The sequence below is a fragment of the Acartia tonsa genome, chromosome 2, assembly GCF_053477335.1.
Source record: "Acartia tonsa isolate MP-2025a chromosome 2, ASM5347733v1, whole genome shotgun sequence".
NCBI lineage: Eukaryota > Metazoa > Arthropoda > Copepoda > Calanoida > Acartiidae > Acartia > Acartia tonsa.
This window is the reverse complement of record NC_137261.1, coordinates 465,473-491,822: the sequence shown is the minus strand read 5'-3', so window position 1 is coordinate 491,822 and position 26,350 is coordinate 465,473. Positions and strand designations below refer to the sequence as shown.

At 32.6% G+C, this 26,350-nt stretch overlaps 1 protein-coding gene across 1 annotated transcript in view; it reads left to right on the top strand.

Moving 5' to 3' along the window:
• The window catches only part of LOC145333551 (zwei Ig domain protein zig-8-like), a 61,512-nt gene extending 36,506 nt beyond the window's left edge, over nt 1–25,006 (top strand). The window contains exons 5-10 of the mRNA XM_080178718.1: nt 3,733–3,870; nt 6,832–6,912; nt 7,655–7,765; nt 20,088–20,176; nt 20,597–20,685; nt 23,722–25,006. Coding sequence (XP_080034844.1) covers nt 3,733–3,870; nt 6,832–6,912; nt 7,655–7,765; nt 20,088–20,176; nt 20,597–20,685; nt 23,722–23,825 — 612 coding nt within the window. The 3' untranslated portion in view covers nt 23,826–25,006. The remainder of the gene's footprint in view (nt 1–3,732; nt 3,871–6,831; nt 6,913–7,654; nt 7,766–20,087; nt 20,177–20,596; nt 20,686–23,721) is intronic.
• Nucleotides 25,007–26,350: the final 1,344 nt, after the last annotated feature.

Here is a 26,350-nt window from a genome sequence, read left to right as displayed (position 1 = left end):
TCATCCTTGTTTTATTTAAAAATCTGTATTTAATAAATTTACCAATCTAACTACATTTCTGTATCAATATACATAACAAATATATTTTCAAACATTTATTCAACATTTCAATATTAGAAAATTTGTATAATATTTGATTTGAATAATATATATTACATGCTGGGAGGGAGGGGACATTGGGCTATTTATTACACTAGTCCCCAAAGATTTATAATAACCGTTTCCTATTGGTTGGCTTAAGAACTTAGGGGACTTTTATTCAATTTTGATTCGTTGGTTCATCAAGTTGTAATCTACAGAAAGGGTTATTTGTATATCGTCATTGGGGATGTACAACAGTTTAACGGCCATTGTCTTATTCCGTTAGGTCCCTGCAATACATATCATACATATAAATATAAGATAGGCGACAGAAATAATCGATCTATATTTAATTGGATGTTGAACCATATTTTCGCCTACTCTAATTAAATGGTCTTTCCAGCTTGCTAATAAATCAATACCCTCCTTACCCATACCCTTTACCTCTCCTACTGGAGAAAAGAATAAATTAGGACTTAATTAGCAACCTAAATTGACTACATAATTTTCCCTGTTCTAATATCCACGTATATATTATATCCATTACAAAAATACAAAAGATTTTCCCGTCATAAATTATATATTTCTTTCCGTGTGTATGAATGATTTCTGTATTGTTTCCTTGTGAATATATCATTGGAATTTTATCAGAGGATCTCTAGCCGATATTTGCTTTGCATGATCTGATTCCTATATCAGTTAGGTATGATTTAGGAAGCTAAGCACTTCTATAACCATTATTAGAAAATATCGTTCAAACCTGCTGATTTATGACTTTTTGATAACAACTTTTTGTATGATAAAATCATCCTATTCATCTGAATTTTGGAGTAATGATTCCTAGGACAACAAGGTCAAATATTATAAGCGAAGAAACTCTAAAATTAAATTCGTGTATAGTTCTTTCGTAACATCGCACCTTATGGGGCGATTCTTCGTATTTTTCTCAGTAGCTTTTCTCCTATTTCTAGCCCCTGCGGGGGTGGGCTCTAACCCTGCGGGGCCAATTACCTAACCCTGTAGGGCAATCATCTAACCCAATATAACCTAACTTAACCTAAAAAAGCCATTTTAAAAATACAACGAATCGCCCCCCCATGGGGGTTTGTTACAAAAGGGACAATTTCCTTTTATTTAAATTTACAAATTAGTGTCCTGCTTGCTAGGTTCTGACATTTTGTTTAAGATATTGTTTGTTGGCTTTCTTCTGATTTTTTGAGGTTCTCTTTTATGGACGTTGTCATCCTTTTTTTATTATGAAAATTATGCGGATTAATTTTGTAAGATTTTAAGAGCTTTTGATTTTTAAAAGATCCAATATTGAATAAGATCTAACCTTAAGCCTCCAATTTAATTCCAGTTGAATATTTCTCATTTCAAAAAGAGAACATATCCCAACATAAAAAAAGTAAATAGAAGAAAATAGTTAAACTATTAGTCAGTTATTAAATTTAAATTGAATTCCCCGAGTTGAAAAATTGTGAAATAAAATTTGCTCGAAACTTGATTCAATACTGCTCCGTTCGTTTGAAATTTTTATTGAAAATTTTTCCTGTAAATGCATTTTTAAAAGCGAAGCTTTTCTATTGATTGATTGATTGATTAGCCATAGTTTATTAGGGTTTGGGCCTAAGTAGTCATGGAGTAGGCTGAGACACTTTTGTCTAGCCACTAGGGCTATCAAGCTCCACGTTCAAGCACATTATGACTTGACCCGCTATCTCATGAGAGCTACTCATTATTACCTCACCCTCGCCGAGTATGGCAGGTGTCCCAATTTAAGTCACCGTAATGAATGACGCTCTCCTCAGAGGAGCTTGGGATAAGGGTAGTACTGATATTATGTACGTGACTATTGAGTATCCAAACTTACCCAATAATCCCCTTCTAACACAACCAGGGGAAGTTGCGTGATTATTATTGCGAATGAGAAATTCGAGTCAACACACGGAGAATTGAACTCGAACTCTCACCACCGTAGTTCAGTGTGTTACCACTGAGCCACGGCGCCCCTTAAGCTTTTCTATAATTAGGGTCGGTCCGTCCGTACGTCCGTCCGTCCGTACGTCCGTCCGTCCGTCCGAGATAGATAGCTTTTATTCGTTAATTTAGGCATGTTAGAAATTTTAGGGTTGGGCCGGATACTTTTTTGGCCGGATACCGGATACCGGATATCCGGCTGATTTCAAACGCCGGATATCCGGTAACCGACCGGATATCCGGCGTAAGCAAATATCCGGTTATCCGGCCAAATTACCGGATATCCGGCCGGATAACCGGCCAAATTACCAGATACTAAAGTAGCAAAAAAAAATTTCTTCAGAAATCTAATATAAATTTACATAAAGTTAAACTTGTTCAGAAAAAATGTTCTTCTAGCTTCAATAATAAGAAAATTATAGCCATTTAAAATTTAAAAAAACAGAGATTTTTGGTGTAAAGTATAAAAAATTATAGAGCCGGATATCCGGCCGGATAGTTTCAATATCCGGTATCCGGCCGGATATTGAAAATGGCCGGATATCCGGCCGGATATCCGGCCACACCGGATATCCGGCCACACCGGATATCCGGCCCAACCATAGACTTAGAATTGTCCTATCGATTTCAAACTTTGCATGATGATTCCTGTAGTAGTTAGGTACGATTTAGAAAGCGTAGCAACTCTTTAATCATTACCAGAATGTCCGTACGTCCATTTTAAACATGTTGATTTTTCTACTTTTTTAAAAGCAAATTTTTATATGAACTAATTATCCGTTTGATCTGATTTTTGGTATATTGATTCCTGTGACAACAAAGAACAATATTATAAGCGAAGCAACTCTATAATCAAGTCCTAAAAATGTAAGTATGTCCATAAACATTATCCTGTATCAAGCAGTTTTTCAACAAATTTACATACAATTTTGCGTTGACTCTTATACTTTTATATTCTGATTATTCAGTTCAGACACTATACAAGTGTTAATGTCCGTTTGTCCTACCGTTTCAGTGCTTCGCTTTTATGGATGTTGTCATCCTTGTTAATACAAAAAGATGATGTAACGTTCAATTTTTATTTTTTAGAAGCGCAAATAATCCTGACACTTAGGTTTTTTCGTATGTCTGTCAATCATTGTAAATTTCTATATCTGCTATTGATGAGTTATTTGTGGCAATATTCAATAAAAACTTTTCAAAACTAATAATAAATTGATAAACTTAAATTGAATTAAATGTACTGTACGTTTCAAAAGAAAAAAATAGTTTTATATGAGAATGCAATTTTTATTACTTGTATCTTAGATCAGATTAGCATGTACTAAAGTGAATTCAACACATGTATAAATCTTCCCTTAAAATCACAACAATTATCCCTACTTTTAGGATAAATAAACCTGGGCTAAGTTTGTATGAGCAAAATTCAAGATCTGATGATCATTTTAGGTGTCTTGGATACGTAAAACTGACCTGCACATCCTAACAGTGGGGCTGGCATCCAACACGAATGGGCACAAGTCCCTGCCCCTCCATCCTGATGGATGTAACATCCTTGTAATAATATATCCACTATTTTAGATATCCTGGATACGTAATACAGACCAGCACATCCTGTTTCTACCCCTCCACCCTGACAATATATCCACATATTCTATATCCATTATTTAGGTGTCTTGGATACGTAAAACAGACCTGCACATCCTAACAGTGGGGCTGGCATCCTACACGAATGAGCACAAGTTCCTGCCCCTTCATCCGGACGGGTCTGATGAATGGAACCTTAGAATATCAAATCCTGTCATACAGGTAAGCCGAGGGATCTATAGGGGGGATAAGACAATGGCCGATAAGTTTCTCCCCCACCACCAAGAGTTGATAAGTTCCTGCCCCTTCATCCTGATGGATCAGATGAATGGAACCTCAGAATATCAAATCCGGTCATCCAGGTAAGGCCAGTGATCTATAGGGGTAAGACAATGGCCGATAAGTTCCTCCCCCTCCATACGGACGGTTCTGATTAATGGATATCAAACTGGTCATACAGGTTAGCCGATAGTTTAATACAATGGACAATGGATATATTTTTACTTGGATTGTGCACCATATTTGCGTATACCTTCATAAAATTACACTAGGAGCTGGCTAAAATAAAGATACCCCCTATCCAAAACCATTTACCCCATGTCTTCCTCTTTTGCTGCATGAACGAACTGGCCAATAATTCAGGACCATTTTAGCAACCTATATTGATGATAAATTTTCCCCTGTCAATATGTCAACGATTTTTATATCCATTAAACCGATCATATCCATCTTCAGGGGCGTCCAAGCTTTTTATTTTGGGGGGGGGGGGAAATGGCGCGCGAAGCTCGCCGAAAATTTTTTTTACCCCCCCAAAATTTTTACCCCGGGGGTAAAATTTGCTTGGGGGGGGGGGTAATTACCCCCCCTGAAATCTGTTGGCAGGGGTAAATTTAGTTTACCCCCCCAAAAATTTAACCCTTGGGTAAAATTTTGGGGGGGGTAATTTAAATTTTATTAATTATATTGTATTAAAAATGCGCGCGAAGCGCCCATAAATTTTTTTTATTAGAGATTTTTTATTTTGGGGGGGGGTATTTACCCCCCAAAAATTGTTTGGGGGGGTAAATACCCCCTCCTAAATGGTTGGGGGTGCCTACGGCACCCCCAGGGTAGGGGTAAATTTTAAATGGGGGGGGGGGGCATCGCCCCATTACCCCCCCTTGGACGTCTATGTCCATCTTTATTTAAAAGTTGTTTGATGTTAGTCTGTACCGAAAGATCTCGCTGATCGAAATGGTACTCCGAACGAGGCTTATCTCCAATGTAGTTTTTCTTGCATCAATTACAACATTTTCATTTAAATTTCACCGTCAATAAAATGAAATTTGAAAGATCAGAATACAATATTATGAAACCTCTCAACTTGAGATATGTAAAATATGGGGAAAATTTGACAAAAACAATTTCCTATTCTTTTTCTTATAGTCGCTTGTATTATTTTTATTTTTTGTATATTTTGTTTAGTGTATTTTTAACTAATGACCTATAGAGCAAAAAAAATATAATTCATTTTTTTATCCTCTTAAAGTAGTTTTATTTTGTCGAATTCTTAATATCTCATTAACTACTGAAATAGTGTTGGTTTTAGGATATTTCATCTTTATATTTAAATCTTGTGATGGGTTTAAGCTATGTTTATAGCCTCTTTGAAAAGAGAGCCCCTAACGTGTTAAAATAGCTAACAAAAATGTAATGATTTCTTTGTCGTCATATAAAATCATTACTAGGGTTTAAAATGAAAAGGGTAATTTTAACATGCATATAAATATAGGCTAAAATCTATCCGAACATGTTGTACATATCACGGAATTGTGGTTATATCCGCTATCACTTATCTATAAAGTTTGAATATTTGCTAAACCAATTTTAAAATAAAAGAAATTTTGAAAGGCTGTTAGAATTTTCAATACTGTATTAACAAGGTTGACAGCAGTCATAAAAAAATATTTTCTTTTTATTTGCGAAGATACTTTATAATAATTAATTAGCCTATTGTGTTAGTCACTCTGCTTCGCTTCGGGGATATGTGGTTTTCTCGGCTGCTATTCAAGACCGTTCTATAACAAATATTTCAAACAATGAGAATCCTGTTTATAATTTGTTTTTTTTCCGTTAGACTGTCAGTAATGCCTCAAACCTTTGTTTGTATTTCAATAAATGATTTTTGTGCTTTTTTTACTGATGGATGTTGTCATCCTTGTTTTTTTTAACTACTATTACATTGGGGCATTATATTCAAATTATTTGACGAATATAGCAGGTATAAGGTACTAGAGTTGGCTCGATATAACTATCTCCCTATTGGCTAGTTTTCTATATATATATATTTCTCAATAAATCTATTTTCCTCACCCGGCATTACTATTTAAACGGAAGTAAATATTTAATAATTTAAATGATCCTAAAAAGATCTTTTAAATTATATTTTTTTCTTTACATTACCATCACCAAAGGGTTTATTATATGATTACAATTTTAGTTCAATATTTGAACACACAAAGTGTCGCCACAATCGAATTCTTTTAAAACAGAGTTTTCTTAAATCTATTATATCATAAATTTAAATTTTCTTTTTTATGATTAGAAATTAAATACTTCATTATAATGTAAATAGCAACATGAAATGAAAAAAATGAATTTGTTTTTAATAAAGTAAAATAATGGGTCTTATCGTTCTGGGCAATGAGAGTTTATTATGGATTATTGGAGCACTATGAGTTTTCAACGAATAGTCCTTGGAAAACTTGAGCTCGTTTATAGACTTTTATTTCCTATATAGATCTGACATGGATCTTGAAGCAATTAAGCAGGCCGTTTTGTACAGGTTAAAAATTGGAAGATTTCATTAAATGAAAGTTATCGCAAATATACTTAGTAAATAACCAATAAGTGAAATAAATCTAAATAATATTTGGGGGGCAAATGGAGAGGTCGTCAATTTTACGATGTGTTGCCCCCCAACGACAGCTGAAAAACACGTTTAGGTTCCGTGATTCTTTCCCGAATTAATTTCGTTATTGGTATAAGCTGCGAAAATAGCCCAAGGCTTAAATTTGAAAAGTCCAAAACCATACTGGGACCTTTGTGAATCTTCCCTAAAAAGGAAAACTCAATAGTTCTGTACTTATCAAAATCTTACGCTTCAGAAAAAAACCTTACTACTTTATATTTTTTTGTGTCTAGGACTCTGGAACATATGAGTGCCAGTTGAATACAGAACCAAAGCGAAGCCGGGCTTTTCATTTATCCGTGGTTATTTCACAGGTAATACTTATTTATAGCATCGTATTATAGACAGCTTTCCGCGGATATTAATATGAATGACAGCTGAATACAGAACCAAAGCGAAGCCGGGCTTTTCATTTATCAGTGGTTATTTCACAGGTAATAGCTATTTTTAGCATCGTATTATAGACACTTATCCACAGATATTAATATGAGTGTCAGCTGAACACAGAACCAAAGTTAAGCCGGGCTTTTCATTTATCAGTGGTTATTTCACAGGTAAAAGCTAGTTATAGCATTGTATTATAGACAGCTTTCTGCGGATATTAATATGAATACAGAACCAAAGAGATGCCGGGCTTTTCATTTATCAGTGGTTATTTCACAGGTAATGGCTATTTTTAGCATCGTATTATAGACAGCTTTCCGCGGGTATTAAAATGAACACATAACCGAAGCGAAGCCGGGCTTTTCATTTATCCGTTGTTATTTCAATGGTAAAAGCTAGTTATAGCATTGTATTATAGACAGCTTTCCGCGAGTATTAATATGAGTGTCAGTTGAACACAGAACCAAAGTTGTACTTTCCTAATGATGATACACAAAATTACCCCTTCTGTACTACTACTACTAATATTAATATTTCAGGCTATAATACAGGGAGACAGGGAGGTGTATGTCCAGGCTGGCAGTGATCTCAACCTCATCTGTACTTTCCCAATGATGATACACAAAATTACCCCTTCTGTACTTACTACTTATAATAATAATTGTATTTCAGGCTATAATCCAGGGGGACAGAGAGGTGTATGTCCAGGCTGGCAGTGATCTCAACCTGACCTGTACGTTCCTTACAACCCCAGAACCTCCGTTAGCTGTCATTTGGAGACATGTAAGATTTTTTTATTTTCTATTGCGTAAAAAATAACGTCATAAAATACAAATGACTAATGATAGGCCAATACATAGAATAAATTATTAATGGCAGGCCAATATGATGTCATTTTTTGTAGGCACTATTATTTAAAGCTATATTATTCTACTAGATGCTTTGCTAGAAAAAAGCGAAGGATGTCAGTAAAATAGCCTAAAACCCTTCAAAGAGATTTATAAAGCGTCCCTTAAAAGTAAGTCATTGGTACACGTAGTTTCCGATATCTTATGTTTCAGACAAAAACACTGATTAATATACCAAATAGAATGTAAAGCTACATGTGTCTATCTACAACTGATTTAAAATTGTATTTTATTGTATTTAGTTTATTATCATTGCATTGTATTAACTATTTTACCTGTAAAACTTTAAGAGACTACTACTCTCTTACGAAACAGTAGGACCCATTTTTTTTAAATCTTTATTTATGAAAACAGTGTAGGGCAAGATCAATACAAATTCCAAAGTAGGTGTTGAAATTGTGTAAATATGCCAGTGATTTGAATGACGAATTATTGGCTTTTAGACCGGGTGGGGGATCATATTCCCACCCCCTCCCCTCCAATTTGCAATTGTTACAAAGGTCCGGCCCAGCAATGGTAATGCCCATTTTTTATTCGATCTAGCGTGTTAATATGGACCTCCTTTGATGGTCAGTTCGTTCATTCAGTAGTGGGGGTAAATAGAGTAGATGGTTGTACCGTTTTTTTAGCCAGCTGTGAGAATTATTTTATCAGAGTACTGAAAATGCTATGCAACATCCAAGTATTAATATATAGATTAAAGAAGGTGTTACAATTGTGTAAATATGCTGATTTGAATGACGAATTCTTGGCTTTTAGGCCGGGGGGTGCTGGTCCATATCCCCCTCCCCTTCAATGTGCAATTGTTACAAAGGCCAGCAGAAATGGTAATGCCCATGAGAATGGTAGGAAGCTGTGAGAAAAGTTTGTGTGGCTTTGAAAGTTTGTGCAACTCTGTACTCAATCAAGTTACACACACAATCACTTTTCAAAAGAGTTTCACAACAACAGAAACACAGAGTGAGAGAGAATTGAAAGTGTCCAAGCAAGGGGTAAATGGATATATTGTTACTTGTGGATGTTGCACCAGATTTTAGTGTACTCTGCAAACCAATAAATGAGGTCCATATAAGTAGGCAACTGTACTCAATCAAATTACACACACAAACACTTTTTAAAAGAGTTTCACAACAGAAATGGAAGAGAATGGAAAGTGTCCAAGGATTGAAGGGATATATTTATATGTGGATGTTGCACCAAATTTTAGTGTACTCTAATAAAGTGATGTTCGCAGCTGGCTAAAATAATTTAAGTTACACAAAGAATCACTTTTCAAAAGAGTTTCACAACAACAGAAACACTGAGAGAGAGAGAATGGAAAGTGTCCAAGCAAGGGGTGAATGGATATATTATTACTTGGATATTGCATCGGATTTTAGTGTACTATGATAAAGTGATGTTCGCAGCTGGCTAAAATAATCAAGTTGCACACACAATCACTTTTCAAAAGAGTTTCACAACAACAGAAACACTGAGAGAGAGAGAATGGAAAGTGTCCAAGCAAAGGGTTGGAATAGATATATTATTACTTGTGGATGTTGCACCAGATTTTAGTGTACTCTGATAAAGTAATGTTCGCAGCTGGCTAAAATAATCAAGTTACACAAAGAATCACTTTTCAAAAGAGTTTCACAACAACAGAAACACTGAGAGAGAGAGAGAGAATGGAAAGTGTCCAAGCAAGGGGTGGTGAATGGATATATTACTTGGATGTTGCACCAGATTTTTGTTTACCATGATAAAGTTATGCTCGCAGCTGGCTAAATAATGATAACCCCCATCAACCCCATTTTCCATACTGGATGACAAACTGACAAATAAATGAGGTCTATATTAGCAAGCTAAATTGACGACAAATTTATTTCCTGTCAATACATCCACTTCTATATTATATCCATTAAGGGGCGGGAGGTGTGGTGAAAAAAAAAGGGTTAAATTGTGTGGTCAAAAAGGCAATATTTAAAGTTGGAGGGAGGGGTAGAGGGAAAAGTGTTTTTAAACATTCTGGATGTGCATATGTGCAGAAAATGGATATATAATATATATGGATATATTGACAGGGAAAAATATTTCGTCAATTTGGGGTCCTGATTTATTGGTCAGTCCTTTCATTCATGAGGGAAGGATATGGGGTAAAGGGGGTGGATGGTGTTAATTTAGCCACCTGCAAGCATTACTTTATTAGAGTACATGAAAATCTGGTGTAACATCCAAGTAATAATATATTCTTTATTTTGAAAGGGAAGTAGGGGTCGGAGGAATAGTTTTTAAACCTTATGGATGTGCATATGGGCAAAGAATAGAGATAATCTAGGGATACACTCTCTAGATTAGCCAAGAGGATAACAGTGGAAGAACAACTTGGCTATGGTATTGGTTTAAATTGTGTATAGATTTTAGTAGAAAAGGGCATATTTTTTCATTTCCTTTGATATTGAGTCAGCTATCAATTTCTTAATACAAAGCAAATCTTAGGTAATTTATATAAGCGTAAAAATTTCTTCTTTTTTAAATATAATGTGAAAACATGTATGATAATTCAGCTATGAATGGTTTATAGTTTAGCTTTTGGGTAATTATACCATAGAAATATTATAGGAAAGAAAGGACAAAAAATAAAAAAAGGTGCATGTCTGCAAGAATTTTCTATTTGGGACTTTAATTCAAAAATAGCATCTTTTTCAACCTTTTTAAAAAAAATACTCTATTCTAAGACATGAAGATATATTTATATTTCAGCAATCATTTGGTCTCTTATAGTAGTTAATCAAGCAATATTAACTTGGTCGTTTCAAGAATGTCGGATTATGGGGTCAGTTTGACCATCTAGATATATTATATCTATTGTGCAGATAGGTGTTTGACCATCTAGATATATTACATCTATTGTGAGAGATGTGTGCAACAAGAAAGAAAGATTAGGAAGATGCTTTGCACTTACTCTCCTGGACACTAAATATCAGGGAGCTAAAGGGATAAGACAATGACTGATAAATTAATGTACATCCCCTGTGATGATATATTTAATACTACCCCTTATGTAGATAACAATTAGTGGTTGAATCAAAAATTCAATAAAAGTCCCCAAGGTTGTTAAGTCAACAATTAAGAAAACATCAATATAAAACTTGGGAACAGCCCTATGTTCCCTTCCTCCCTGACTGAATGTTCATGTACAAATTCTTTACAATTAACAAAGTAACTTCAATCTGTGTTCTGAATAGTTTATGAGAAAAAATGCAGCTCAATACCTCCTCAAAAAAAGGATAATTAACCTTGGATTAGAGGAGTACTTTTTAGTGCCAAAACTCCTCTATAATTTACTTTGTCAGTCAGTCCCTAAAGCTATAGGTGAAACGTGATTTTCTCAGCTCCTATTCAAGATAGACAGCTGAAATTTGAAGGGAATAAATCAGTTCATGTTCTACATATTTCAAACAGGTTTCATCTAGATTTGCCAATTAGTTAGGGTGCTAGTTCGATTCCTAGATTTATACGTTTAAGTTACTTCAATATCTGTTCTGAATAGTTTATAAGTAAAAATGCAGCAGGTACCTCTCAAAAAAAGGATAATTAACCTTGGATTGGAAGTACTTTTTTTCTTACATTCACATCCTACATAAAAGGTTTATTTGAATATTGGAAGGTGATTAAAAAAAGGATCTAGTGCATTTCGAGGTAAAATTTTCCTTGTAAAGGATGCTACCGGTCTAACGGTGGAACGCATAGATCATGCTCGCACAAAATTACCTTGTAGTGCAATGTATTTAAATGCGCAAAAAGACGTTTTTTCTTTAGTGAAGATTTCCCTGTGCACCATTGGATCTTGGCTATTCTGGATTATTTATTGGCCTTCTTATGCCGCTTAACACGGTGTGCGGGCATGCTATATAAGTTCGTCCGTTTGACAGCTTGCAGCCTTAGAAGTCCATAGATTTTTAAAAATCGTTAGCATGAACATTTTACCACTAGATCCAAAAAAAGAAAGAAAATATTTCTTATAAATACAAACTTTTCTTTTTGTTCTATTTGGCTGGTGAAGGTTTAACTTAATGTAAAAATAGGCGGTATAGTAGCGAACCGACAGTTTAAACCATAAAATTAAATTTTCAATTTTATGATTGATAAGTATGGTGTATATTTAAAGGAAAAGCCTGATAAAGTCAATTCCTAGATTAAACATAGGTAACAAATATACCAGGGATCTAAAGGGATAAGACAATTGTCGATAAATTGATGTAAATTCCCAATAATGATACACAAAATTACCCCTTCAAATTTGAGATAAATAAATATGTTGTATATTTAAAGGAAAAGCCTAATAACGCCAATTACTAGATTAAACAAATATCAGGGAGAGAGGGGACATTGGGTTGTTTATTATTCTAGTCCCCAAAGTTTTATGATTGGTTTAGTATGTTGTATATTTAAAGGAAAAGCCTGATAAAGTCAATAACTAGATTAAACATAGCTAACAAATATACCAGGGAGGGAGTGGACATTGGGCTGTTTATTACACTAGTCCTTAAAGTTTTATGATTGATTTAGTATGTTGTATATATAAAGGAAAAGCCTGATAAAGTCAATTACTAGATTATACATAGCTAACAAATATACCAGGGATCTAAAGGGATAAGATAATTGTCGATAAATTGATATAAATTCCCAATAATGATACACAAAATAACCCCTTCAAATTTGTGATAGATAGGTATGTTATATATTAAAAGGAAAAGCCTAATAACGTCAATTACTAGATTAAACAAATATATCAGGGAGGTATAGGACATTGGGTTGTTTATTACACTAGTCCCCAAAGTTTTATGATTGATTTAGTATGTTGTATATTTAAAGGAAAAGCCTAATAAAGTCAATAACTAGATTAAACATAGCTAACAAATATACCAGGGATGGATATGACATCGGGATGTTCATTACACTAGTCCCCAAAGTTTTATGATTGATTTAGTATGTTGTATATTTAATGAAAAAGCCTGATAAAGTCAATTGCTAGATTAAACATAGCTAACAAATATACCAGGGATCTAAAGGGATAAGATAATAGTCCATAAATTGATGTACATCCCCAATAATGATACACAAAATAACCCCTTCAAATTTATGATTAATAAGTATGTTTTATATTTAAAGGTAAAGCCTGATAAAGACAACTTCTAGATTAAACATAGCTAACAAATATACCAGGGATTTAAAGGGATAAGACAATTGTCGATAAATTAATGTAAATTCCCAATAATGATACACAAAATAACCCCTTCAAATTTGTGATAGATAGGTATGTTATATATTTAAAGGAAAAGCCTGGTAAAGTAAATAACTAGATTAAATATAGCTAACAAATATACCAGGGAGGGAAAGGACATTGGGATGTTCATTACACTAGTCCCCAAAGTTTTATGATTGATTTAGTATGTTATATATTTAAAGGAAAAGCCTGGTAAAGTAAATAACTAGATTAAATATAGCTAACAAATATACCAGGGAGGTATAGAACATTGGTCTGCTGTTCATTACACTAGTCCCCAAAGTTTTATGATTGATATAGTATGGTGTATATTTAAAGGAAAAGCCTGATAAAGTCAATTACTAGATTAAACATAGCTAACAAATATACCAGGGATCTAAAGGGATATGACAAATCAATGTAAATTCCCAATGATGATACACAAAATAACCCCTTCAAATTTATGATTAATAAATATGTTGTATATTTAAAGGAAAAGCCTGGTAAAGTAAATTACTAGATTAAACATAGCTAACAAATATACCAGGAAGGGAGGGGACATTGGGATGTTCATTACACTAGTTCTCAGAAGTTTTATGATTGATTTAGTATGTTGTATATTTAAAGGAAAAGCCTGATAAAGACAACTTCTAGATTAAACATAGCTAACAAATATACCAGGGATCTAAAGGGATATGACAAATCAATGTAAATTCCCAATGATGATACACAAAATAACCCCTTAAATTTTATGATTGATAAATATGTTGTATATTTAAAGGAAAAGCCTGATAACGTCAATTACTAGATTAAACAAATATCAGGGAGAGAGGGGACATTGGGTTGTTTATTATTCTAGTCCCCAAAGTTCTATGATGATTTAGTATGTTGTATATTTAAAGGAAAAGCCCGATAAAGTCTATTCCTAGATTAAACATAGCTAACAAATATACCAGGGATCTAAAGGGATAAGACAATTGTCGATAAATTGATGTAAATTCCCAATAATGATACACAAAATAACCCCTTCAAATTTGTGATAGATAAGTATGTTATATATTTAAAGGAAAAGCCTGGTAAAGTCAATTCCTAGATTAAACATAGCTAACAAATATACCAGGGATCTAAAGGGATAAGACAATTGTTGATAAATTGATGTAAATTCCCAATAATGATACACAAAATAACCCCTTCAAATTTGTGATAGATAGGTATGTTATATATTTAAAGGAAAAGCCTGGTAAAGTCAATTCCTAGATTAAACATAGCTAACAAATATACCAGGGATCTAAAGGGATAAGACAATTGTCGATAAATTGATATAAATTCCCAATAATGATACACAAAATAACCCCTTCAAATTTGAGATAGATAGGTATGTTATATATTTAAAGGAAAAGCCTGGTAAAGTCAATTACTAGATTAAACATAGCTAACAAATAGACCAGGGAGGGATATGACATTGGGATGTTCATTACACTAGTCCCCAAAGTTTTGTGATTGATTTAGTATGTGGTATATTTAAAGGAAAAGCCTGATAAAGTCAATTTCTAGATTAAACATAGCTAACAAATATACCAGGGATGGATATGACATCGGGATGTTTATTACACTAGTCCCCAAAGTTTTATGATTGATAAATATGTTGTGTCCCACGTAAACTGTTTTTTTTAAAACGCTTATTACTCCCTTAATATTTGAGCTATCTTAGTAAAATAAAAAGTATTTGGCAGCCTACTACTGACCATTTTGTAGAATAATAATGAAAAATCCACAAAATAAACAGGAAAAAATCTACGAGGTATTACATAAGAGGTTCATTTTATTGAATTTAGACTAGCCCACAAGAAAATATTCGCTTTGTGAACTTTAAGATTAGTTTGGGTCCAAACTGCTGGTCGCTCAGACTTTCTAAGCACAAAAATAGAACAATCTTGACATGACATACTAGAAATTCTCAATATTCAAGAATCTGAAGTGTAATATAAGTGAACAATAGGTAAAAATAGGCATAATATTGATCTTCTTTGTTAGCTCGCTATAAATGCACACAAGAACCTGAAATGTACCAGATTTTTAAATTAGACTACAATGCCAGTTCTTATTATGTCAGAGTAAGTCTTTGTGATCCACCGTTTGACCACCAGCTGCTTTAAAAGTTAACTAAGGCATATTTTTCTTTTGGATTAGTCTTATATTCACTAAAATCAGCCTGTTATGTATTACCTTGTAGATTTTTTTCTGTTAACTTTGCGAATTTTTCATCACTATATCATTAAATGGTCAGTAGTTTGCTGCCAAATACTTTTTATTTTACTAAGATAGCTCAAATATTAAGGGAGTAATAAGCGTTTTAAAAAAACAGTTTACGTGGGACACCCTGTATTTTAAAGGAAAAGCCTTATAACGTCAATTACTAGATTAAACAAATATACCAGGGAGGAATAGAACATTGGGATGTTTATTACACTAGTCCCCAAAGTTTTATAATATCAATACTTTTTTCGTTTGTTCAACAACTTTGGGGAATTTATTGAATTTTGATTGGTTAGTTCATTAAGTTGAGTGTCAATCGTTTCAACCACTAATTGTAATATACATAAGAGGTATTTTGTTTATCATCATTGGAGATGTGCATTTCTTTAAAGGACGTTGTCTTATCCCCATAGATCCCTGCAAATATTCATAGTATACAAACATAAGGATAAACTTAAACACACACACATAAACTCAAACACACACACACACACTCACACACACACAGAAACTCAAACACAAACATGGAAACACTAAAACAGAAATTAATAACTTGTGTAGTTATTTACCGCATCGTATTATAGACAGTTCTCCACGGATATTAAACTAAAAAAATAATAAGAAAACCAGTTTTGTTAACACAGAGATAATTTTACAATTGAAAATATTCTTTTTTTTATTTATTGCATTGCGAAACCTTTTTAATATTCGATGGAAATATAACACTTTTCTTACATCATATATTATAGCCTATCAAGTATCAACCTATTATAATCGATGTAGAATATATGTGGATATCATGACAGTGATTAAATTTCGTCAATTTAGCTTGTAAAAATGTAACTCGTATTTGGATAGTTCGTTTATACAGTAGGAGGTGATGAGGATACAGTAAATAATGGATGGAGAAGATCGTTATTTTAGCCACCTACTAGTTTCACTTTATCAGAGTACATGAAAATCTGGTGTAAGATCCAAGTAATAATAAAGTATAACCTGAATTTTGTGTATGCTATATGTTAACATCCGATTTTTTAAATCATATATTATAGCTTATGAACATTTTACAATTCATGTAGAATATACTTAGATATTATGACAATGGAAAAATCGTCAATATCCAGGTACAATTTTTAATTTATTAGAGTAGGTGATAATCTGGTGTAACATCCAAGTATTAATAAATCTATTGTTGAAAGTATAACCTGAATTTTGTGTATGCTAGATGTCAACATCCGATTTTCTTACATTATAAAGTGTAGCTTGTGAACCTAATACCTGGGATCTAAAGGGATAAGTCAATGGTAGATAAATTGATGTACATTACCAATGATTATACACAAAATTACATTTTTAATATGTTGTTGAAACGTTTAGACACTCATCTAAATGAACCAACCAACCAGAATTCACTAAAAGTCCCCAACGAATAAGAAAACGTACTTAAATAAGTTTGGGGACTAGCATCATCCGAACCTAGACCGTTTTGATTGTACTTTTATAAATCCTTGGACGGTTTAGAATACTGGTTGATTACCCTCAAACATAATAGAATAACATAATTACTAAGAAAGTATTTTTTATATTTAAATCTTTATTATATTCACTGAGCTACGGTGGTGAGAGTTCGAGTTCAATTCTCCATGTGTTGACTTGAATTTCTCATTCACAATAATGATCACGCAACTTCCCCTGGTTGTGTTAGAAGGGGATTATTAAGTAAGTTTGGATACTCAATAGTCAAGTACATAATATCAGTACTACCCTTATCCCAAGCTCCTCTGCGGAAAGCGTCATTCATTACGGTGACTTAATTTGGGACACCTGCCATACTCGGCGAGGGTGAGGTAATAATGAGTAGCTCTCATGAGACAGCGGGTCAAGTCATAATGTGCTTGAACGTGGAGCTTGATAGCCCTAGTGGCTAGTCAAAAGTGTCTCAGCCTACTCCATGACTACTTAGGCCCAAACCCTAAAAAACTATGGCTAATCAATCAATCAAAATTTTATTCGCAATTAAAATAAAATAAAACTTTCATACAAATTATCAGTTTAAAAGGCAAGATTCTTATTTTGAATGGTAGTAATTTGAAGTAATCATATCATAAATTGATGCCTAAAGGAGAATTATTTTCTATATTTCAATATGAAGAATTTAATAGCTATACTGTCACATACAAGCTTAATATGTAGACCTGGGCGGGCTGCGAATATATAAAACTCTGATTTCAGTAATGCATTTATAATGGATCTATTATTACTTGGATCTTACATAAAATTATTATATACTCTAAAAAAGTGAAACTTGTAGCGGGTTATAATAACGATCTTCCACCCATCACCTCCCCTCCTGCTGGATATATGAACTAACCAACAAATGAAACAGCCACTCTGTCATAATATCCACATATACCGTACATCCATTGCATTTATTTATTTTATTTGCATGTTGCAAGATGTGTTAAGGCTTGCATAACTTTCACTGTAGCAGACAATAAATGTCGAGCAAATTAAATACATGTTACCTGCATTTTTCAAGGATACCTTCAAATGATTTTTCTATCACATTATTCTTCTAAATTTTGTCTTTAAAAGACTAAAATCCAAGTATAGTATTTTTAGAAGTCAAAAACTAGACAAAATGAAAACAGTACAATAAATGTAATAGGTATAGATATATAACAAAGACAACTAACTTGCCCCTGTCTTGGGGACCTTTTTCGTCTGCTAGCCAATTGCGTTCTGCTCTTTTGTAGCAACTTTGCTGTGTTAATATTTACGATGATATTGGTTAATTTTCAAAGACCCAATTGAAAGTTGGCATAGTGTCCTTGAGATGGGGGGCATACATTTATTTAACTCCTTCTCTTTCTTTTGTTTTACTTTAATGGCAAAATGATGACAGTACAAGCTTGTTAATGCATAACCAATTATTAGAAGCAGCTTGACTAAAACAAAACAGTTGATTACTCAATTAAATGTCTAAAGAAAATAATTGATATGCATTACAAAAAGATTTATTACATTTCGGTCAAACCGATTATTCGTACTGGATAGTTATAATCGTCAGTTTAGTAATAATAAAAAAGCCCTATCATTTTTTACACTTTGCTAACTGATTACTGTGACATTTAGGTACAATTTAGAAAGATATCCATTGTAAAAAGTCTTTACGTTCAATTGAAACATGTTCTTTGATAATTTTTTTTTTTTGACACCAAATTAGCCTGATTTTTTAAATGGAGATTCCAAGTGGGACAAGGTCCGTTCATCCAACTTGCTTGATGTGTTGCTGCTATTGTCTATTGATGTTGTCATTATGTATTTAATCTTGTCCCAATATCACCCACTGTGAACCCATTGACTAAACATAACATCACCACCTAGCTTGTAATCTATTTTGTACATTTCCTGCATTTTCCGACCTAAATTTCGAGCTATGTCAATTTATGTGCATACCAATTTGTGTATACATACATAATGGATACAGGATGTACGTGGATGTATTGACAGGAAAAAATATGTCGTCAATTTAGCTTTCTAATATAGACCTCATTTATTGGTCAGTTCGTTATTTCAGAATATGAGGAAGGGGATCGGGCAGGAGGTGTGGATGGGTGTTATAATATTTTTAGCCAGTTGCGAGCATTTTTTTTTTTATCAGAGTACATGAAAATCTTGTGCAACATCCAAATAATAATATACAGATTATACATACCTACAGTATGGATTATACAGGGTGTTTCCCTTATATTCCATATGTTGCTTATTTTAGGCTAGGTTAGGTTAAGTTAGGTAAGGTGAGACCCACCCACATGGATAGAAAGCTGTAGGGAAAGAGACCACTATTGATAGTGCCACCCTTGAAGGAGGCAGAATCATGTATGTTTTAATTGAATATGTTTACAAACATTATCTAATATAAAGAACATTTTTAAAAAGATGCTTATTAGTCATAGGATTATTTACCAGAAACCTTTAAAGCATATCTCATGCAATGTAATAGAATATCCCATTTATCCGATCAGTTCAACAATAAAATATTAACCAACCCCTCTAAAGACTTTTAAGTAAATTACATGTAGGACTGATGTATATTAAGACGAGCAGACTGTGTGACATAAGGAGTAGCTTTGCTTATGAACTTATTTTGATATTAATTTTTTTTTTTTTTTATTTAGAATAATGATGGTCTACATGTGTCTGGTAGAGGGGGTGTGGCAATAGTTACAGAATATTTATATTTAGAATAATGATGGTCTATATGTGTCTGGTAGAGGGGGTGTGGCAATAGTTACATAATATTTATATTTAGAATAATGATGGTCTACATGTGTCTGATAGAGGGGGTGTGGCAATAGTTACAGAATATTTATATTTAGAATAATGATGGTATACATGTGTCTGGTAGAGGGGGTGTGGCAATAGTTACAGAATATTTATATTTAGAATAATGATGGTCTACATGTGTCTTGTAGAGGGGGTGTGGCAATAGTTACAGAATATTTATATTTAGAATAATGATGGTCTACATGTGTCTGGTAGAGAGGGTGTAGCAATAGTTATAGAATATTTATGTTTTGAATAATGATGGACTACATATTGCAAGATTTTGCTATGTGAAAGACAGAAAAGCTTTATTTTGCAAGATTTTGCTAGGGGAAGGACAGAAAAGCTATATTTTATTTTTATTTAGAATAATGATGGCCTACATGTGTCTGGTAGAGGGGGTGTGGCAATAGTTACAGAAAAGAGGAGGCGGAGCTCACATCTTCTAATAGCAAGGTCAGTTTTATGCGTTTACTTTTTTTTGTCCAACTTTCTATTTGTCTCAGGAAACATTTTCGCGGCTGTTCAATATTTTTAACTAATGGGCAACTACCTTGTTATGAATATTGCTAAAGTAGTAAATCCTTATGTAAAAGTAACAGGATGTCTAGATGTCTGTACCAAAGGATCTTACTAACCACTGAACCTATATGGTTCTCAATCATATTGTAGATTCTCATAGGTTCTGAGAAGTTTTATAACTACTTTGGGGGAGAGTACCACAACTTTCCCAAGAGAAATCACCCCTAGCAAAAAACGCTATCTCCCATTTTTTTACTTTTTCTTTTTAAAGCAAAATTTTTAAAAGGGGGATTGTCGATTTCATCCCTCCTCAAGTGCCCCTAGATGCCTTATTTGAAAATACATTACATTTAGACTGAAAGAAACTGATAGTGGTAACTATACATGTGACCCAAGTAACGCTCAAGCAGATTCAGTTCTTGTTCATGTACTTCAAGGCTTAGGTAAGGAGAAACTTATAGTATTCTCAAGTTGATGTACAAACAAAATTCAGTTCTAAAGTATATGTTCTGTTGGATCTATAGGGATAAGACAATGGCCGATACATTGATTTACATTCCCAATGTTGATACACAAAATAAACCCTTCTATAGATTAAAATTACTGATTGAAACGTTTGGGCACTCAACTAAAAGAACCAACCAATTAAATTTCAATAAATGTACCCAAGGTTGTTAAGTCAAGATAAGAATGGTTGATATAATAAAACACCATCTTTCATCAAATAAAGATGAAAGTTGCAAAAAGAAAATAACTTTGGGTAAACTATATATAACAAGAAGGCATATCAAATGAAGGGCTAGGGCAATCAGGAAGGGAGGAGACATTGGACTGTTTATATTACTAGTCCCCAAAGTTATATCATAACGTTTTCCTAATCATTGGCTTAACAACTTTGGAGACTTCTTTTAAATTTTGATTGGTTGGTTTCATTCAGGTGAGTATCCAAAAGTTTCAACCACTAATCGTGATCTATAGATAGGATAATATTTTGTGTATCATCATTGAGTATATACTTATACACTTATAATTCATTGTCTTATCACTTTTAATCCCTAAGCAACTATATGTTACATTTAAAATTTACCTGGTATGATTTTCTTTCTTTTAACAAATAGGTCATAATAAAAGTTATTTATTTAAAATTGCTTAAATTCATCAATTTATGACAACTGTCAATATTTTACTAGGGATATAAATGGATAAGACAATGGCCAATAAATTAATACACATTCCCAATAATGATAAACAAAATTACCCCTTTTGTAGATTACAATTAGTGGTAAACGTTTAGACACTCAAATTAATTAACCAACCAATCAAAATTATATAAAGGCCTTCAAAGTTGTAAGCCAACAAATAAGAAAACATTAACAAAACTTTGGGGACTACTTTAATAAAAACCTAATGTCCCCTAAGTCCCTGATATTTTTTTCTGTTGTTAACCTTTATACATAAACTTGTACTAAGTAGGTCGACAAAACATCACTAGATACTACAGATGGGGTACTTTTTTGTGTATCATCAAAGGGGATGTACATCAATTTGTCGGCCATTGTCTTGTCCCTTTAGATCCCTGAACAACTATAGGTTACATTTAAAGATTTACCAGAATGGATTTTGTTTCTTTTAACAAATAGATTATAAAAAGTTCAAAATATTAAAGGGTTCAAAATCGTTTCAAATGCTTAAGATTAACATTTAATTAGATCTGTTCAATTTTACTAGGCATAAGACAATGCCGATAAATTGACATACATCATCAATGATTATACACAAAATTACCCTGTAGATCATAATTAGTGGTCAACACATGTTGACACTCAACTTAATGAACCAACCAATAAAAATTCTATGTATGTCCACAAAAATGTTTTAAGAAAACGTTATCAATTTTTGGGACTAGTGCTATAGGCATATTTTACTCATGTTAACCTTTTTACATAAACTTGTACTAAGTAGGTCGACTAAAACTAAACCATCACAGTAGATACCATCATCAAACTTTACCCAAGTCAATTTTAGACAATTTACAATTTTATATTACATGCAAACTACTCTTCATGGTAGATGCAACCATTATAAGTTTTTACAAAGCAACTTTCAAGTAAAAAATTGCACTTTTGATTTATGTTCAATAAATACAGGATACTGTAAAAGGACATACTTCTTTTTAAGAATTTGATTATAGGGATGCTTCGCTTGTAAATAGGAATTATCCTAGGAATTATAATTCGAATCAAGGGATGAAATGGATAATTTTAGCATACAAAAAGTTGTTTTAAATAGACGTACGGACTTTCTGGGAACGATCAGGATATTGTTACGTTTCCTAAATCGTACCTAACTGTTATAGAAATCATCATGCAAAGTTTGAAATCTATAAAACAATTCTAACGTATTAAATGAATGAAACTAAGCTGTCAGTTACGGACGGACAGACTGACCTTAATTAAAAAAAAATTTAAATTTTTTAAATACCCTAAAGAACTAGATCTACAAAAACCATCTTTTACGTGCCTATTCTTATTTAAAAATGCCTTTAAGTTCTTTTAAAACTTATTAGAAATAAATTTTACTCCTATTGTAAAAACTCTCAACTATACATAGATCCTAGATGCAACGACGGCTGTTTAGTTTTACCAATAATAGTTTAGCAGCCAAAAGACATTATTTACATAGACAACCTTTTTCTAGTAACCATTTATGTAAAAAGAATAGAACACATAAAAAAGTAAAATTTAAGCATATTTTTTATAAAAAAAAAGTATGGCCTATTAATGATACCTCAAATTATGAAAATTTAAACCAATAATTAATATTCATTGACCCTGGTAAAATAATTTATGGGCAGACTCTCAATGATTAAATATCTCTAATATAAAATTCTTTGATGACATAAATGACTTTAGATACAAGAATGGAGGGGACAATGGCCTGTTTATTACACTGGTCCCCAAATAACAATATCTTAGTCGTTGGCTAAACAACTTTTGGGATTGTATTGATTTTTGAATGGTTGGTTTATTAAGTTGTGTATCCAGACGTTTCAACCACTAATTACAATCAACAGTAGGGGTAATTTTGTGTATCATCATTGGGGATTTACATAAATTTATCCCCTATTCTCTTATTTCTTTAGATCTCTGGTAATTTGCATTTTGATAAACGGGTCAAAATTTAGGAATAGTTATTTCTCGCATCGTATTATAAACCACGGGGCTAAAAAACTGGTTTTTATCTTATGATTGTACATTTTTATATTCGTAGAAAGCTGGATATAATACGATGCTCGACATAGTTTTTTCGTATGGATGAGAACCGGTTCCTATCCACCGGATTCGAATGAATACGAGAAAAATTTATATCTACTAATAAAAAATGATTTAGAATCTATTTTACTGCAATAAATAGTTTTATTAGCTCAACTACTATATAATCAAATTATATACTATATAATCATTTTAATAATATTTCAGGTGGGCAGCCGCGAGCAAATATTATGTCAAGTGATACTCCCTCAATAAATCAACATCCATATATAATTATTTCCATTATAGCATTATTTAAATGTGTAGGTTAGAAAATTATTTTTAGTGATTCTTTTTTTAAATAACTTGTTATCATCAACGGCTCGGGACCATTTAAAGAATTAATTTTAAAATAATCACAAAAGTAAAAATATTATTCTAGTAAAAATAGGTTTTAATAGTTATTTATCGCATCGTCTTGTAGACAGCTTCCCATGGATATTAAAATGAAAAAAAAAATATATAAGATTTAAACCATGTTAAACCCGAGGAGCCGAAGGCCAGGGTTTTGAATTTAAAATTTTGAATTTAATGTTTTCAGAAAATTGTCTATGATACGATGCAATACATGATATTTCAGTATGGCTGAGAAACAGTTCTAATTCAGCGGATATTAATTACTTTTAAAGCCATACTGGAAAATTCTAATTTGCTGCGAATTAATTTGAAGTATTAATTTTAAAGTTATATCAAAACACAAAAAATCGCTATATTAGTGAAAAATAAAAAGTTTAATTTATGCACAATCTAAAATGAAAATTATGTCAAAAATTTTTTATATTAGTCCCCGTTTCATAAAATAAAAAAAAAGTTTTGTAAACAATGATATAAAATTATTTTATACAATTTATATGTACTTAAAACGCCATAGCACTTTATACACAAATTTAGTAAAGTCATTTAGAAAAACAATAAGTAATAATAAGTAAAAATATTAAAAATAAAATAGTTATCCTTTTATAAAAGTAACAGGATTTCTGTATGTCTGTATGTGCCGAAGGATCTCGTTAACCGCTGATCCGATATGGTTCTCCTTTACATTGTAGGTTCTCATAGGTCCTGGGAAGGTTTATAGCTATTTTTGCGAAAATTCCCACCTTCCCCCCCCCCCTTCAGTATTTTTCTTTTCTTTTTGAAACTAAAATATAAAAAAGGGGGTGGAAGAAAATCCCCCAAATAAAACTTGACTTTACTTATTTGTGTTTAAAACAAATAATTTGACATTAGGGTGAACTGTGGTAGTTTCAATGAGATTTTCAGTTGATAAATTCTTTGTTAATAATTGTTTTATAAAAAAATTATTTTTATTCTCAAGAATCTATCCCCGTCTGCCCTAAACAATGTTCAGTAATCACAATTGTAATTGCTTTCTTTCAACCAAAAATGTATTTCAATATTTCTCTGCCAAAAATTGTTAAAGAAATATAGACTTTTATTATAAATGAACCAAAAACTGTTGTTCTTTCTTTCTATTTAATGGTAATGGTTTCTTAATGATAGGCTACATTTCAGCCCATTTAAATAAAAACAAGAAATATAATGTTCAAAGCAGCGCATTATTTAAAGTAATTAAAAATTTGGATTATCCAGGGATCTAAAGGGATAAGACAATGGCCGATAAGTTGATGTACATCCCCGATTACTCCTTCTGTTGATTTCAATTGGCAAAACTTTTGGACACGTAAATTAACCAATTGAAATTCAATAAAAGTTCCCAAAGTTGTTAAGCCATTAAATAAGAAAACTTTGGGTACTAGTGTGATAAACATCCCAATTTTCCCAACCTCCTCCCTGTCTAACTAGCATAAGCCGAAGAAAAACCGCAGCCAAGCCGAACTATTTTTTGTCAATCTAAAGCCAAATTTAAAAATATGGCCGCATAATGCCAAAAATTCGATCTCAGACGCTTAAAATTTGTATAGAAGCATCTGAACCGACATTAAACAAAATCAGCGGTCGTTAAAAATAAGTAGTTAAAGGCACACCCCCCCCCTCCTCTTCCCCGAAATAGGATGAAATAAAACTAATTCATTATTGTAATGCATAAAACAGCGCAAAATTTCACCGTCAACATACTTTAAATCCATTAATCTACCATAAATATATATATATTTATATATCCAGAAATACCACTAAATTATACCCCAATGAAATACCACCAAATTATACCCCCAGCTAAATTATTTGAAGAGAAAACTAAATTATGATGAGGACAAATGGTCAAAAGAATGATTAATGTCAACTCGATCAAAAAACTGTGCAACTATTAAATGGATGTATAATATACGTGGATATTATGACAGGAGAAAAAATTGTCACAAATTTAGGTTGCTAACATGGACATCAATTAAGGGATGTGAGGGGAGGGAATGAGGTATAGGGTTTTGATTGGGGGAATCATTGTTTTAAAAAGCTACAAGTTTCACTGTATTAGAGTACATGATAATCTGGTGTAAGATCCAGGTAATAATAAATCCATTGCAACTAAAAAGATAATTACAGAAGGACAAAGTTTTGAGCTACATACAAATTAACGGAATTTTCGATCATTAGAAGGAGTTCATTAAATGCCAAAAAGTTTTCATGCAGGGCTCGGCAGCCGTGCCTCATCAGCACATAGGATTCAAATTTAAACTCGTTTGTGTGCAAAAAAAATTGAAAAGATTGATTGTCTGTTTAGAAACAGTTTTAGACATACAGCTGAATTTCCAAGGTATATTATGACGCTTTACTAAGGCTTACACGCGGATGCCGAGCCTTGATTTCAGGGAATGCTTGCTTGTGCTTTTATAGATTA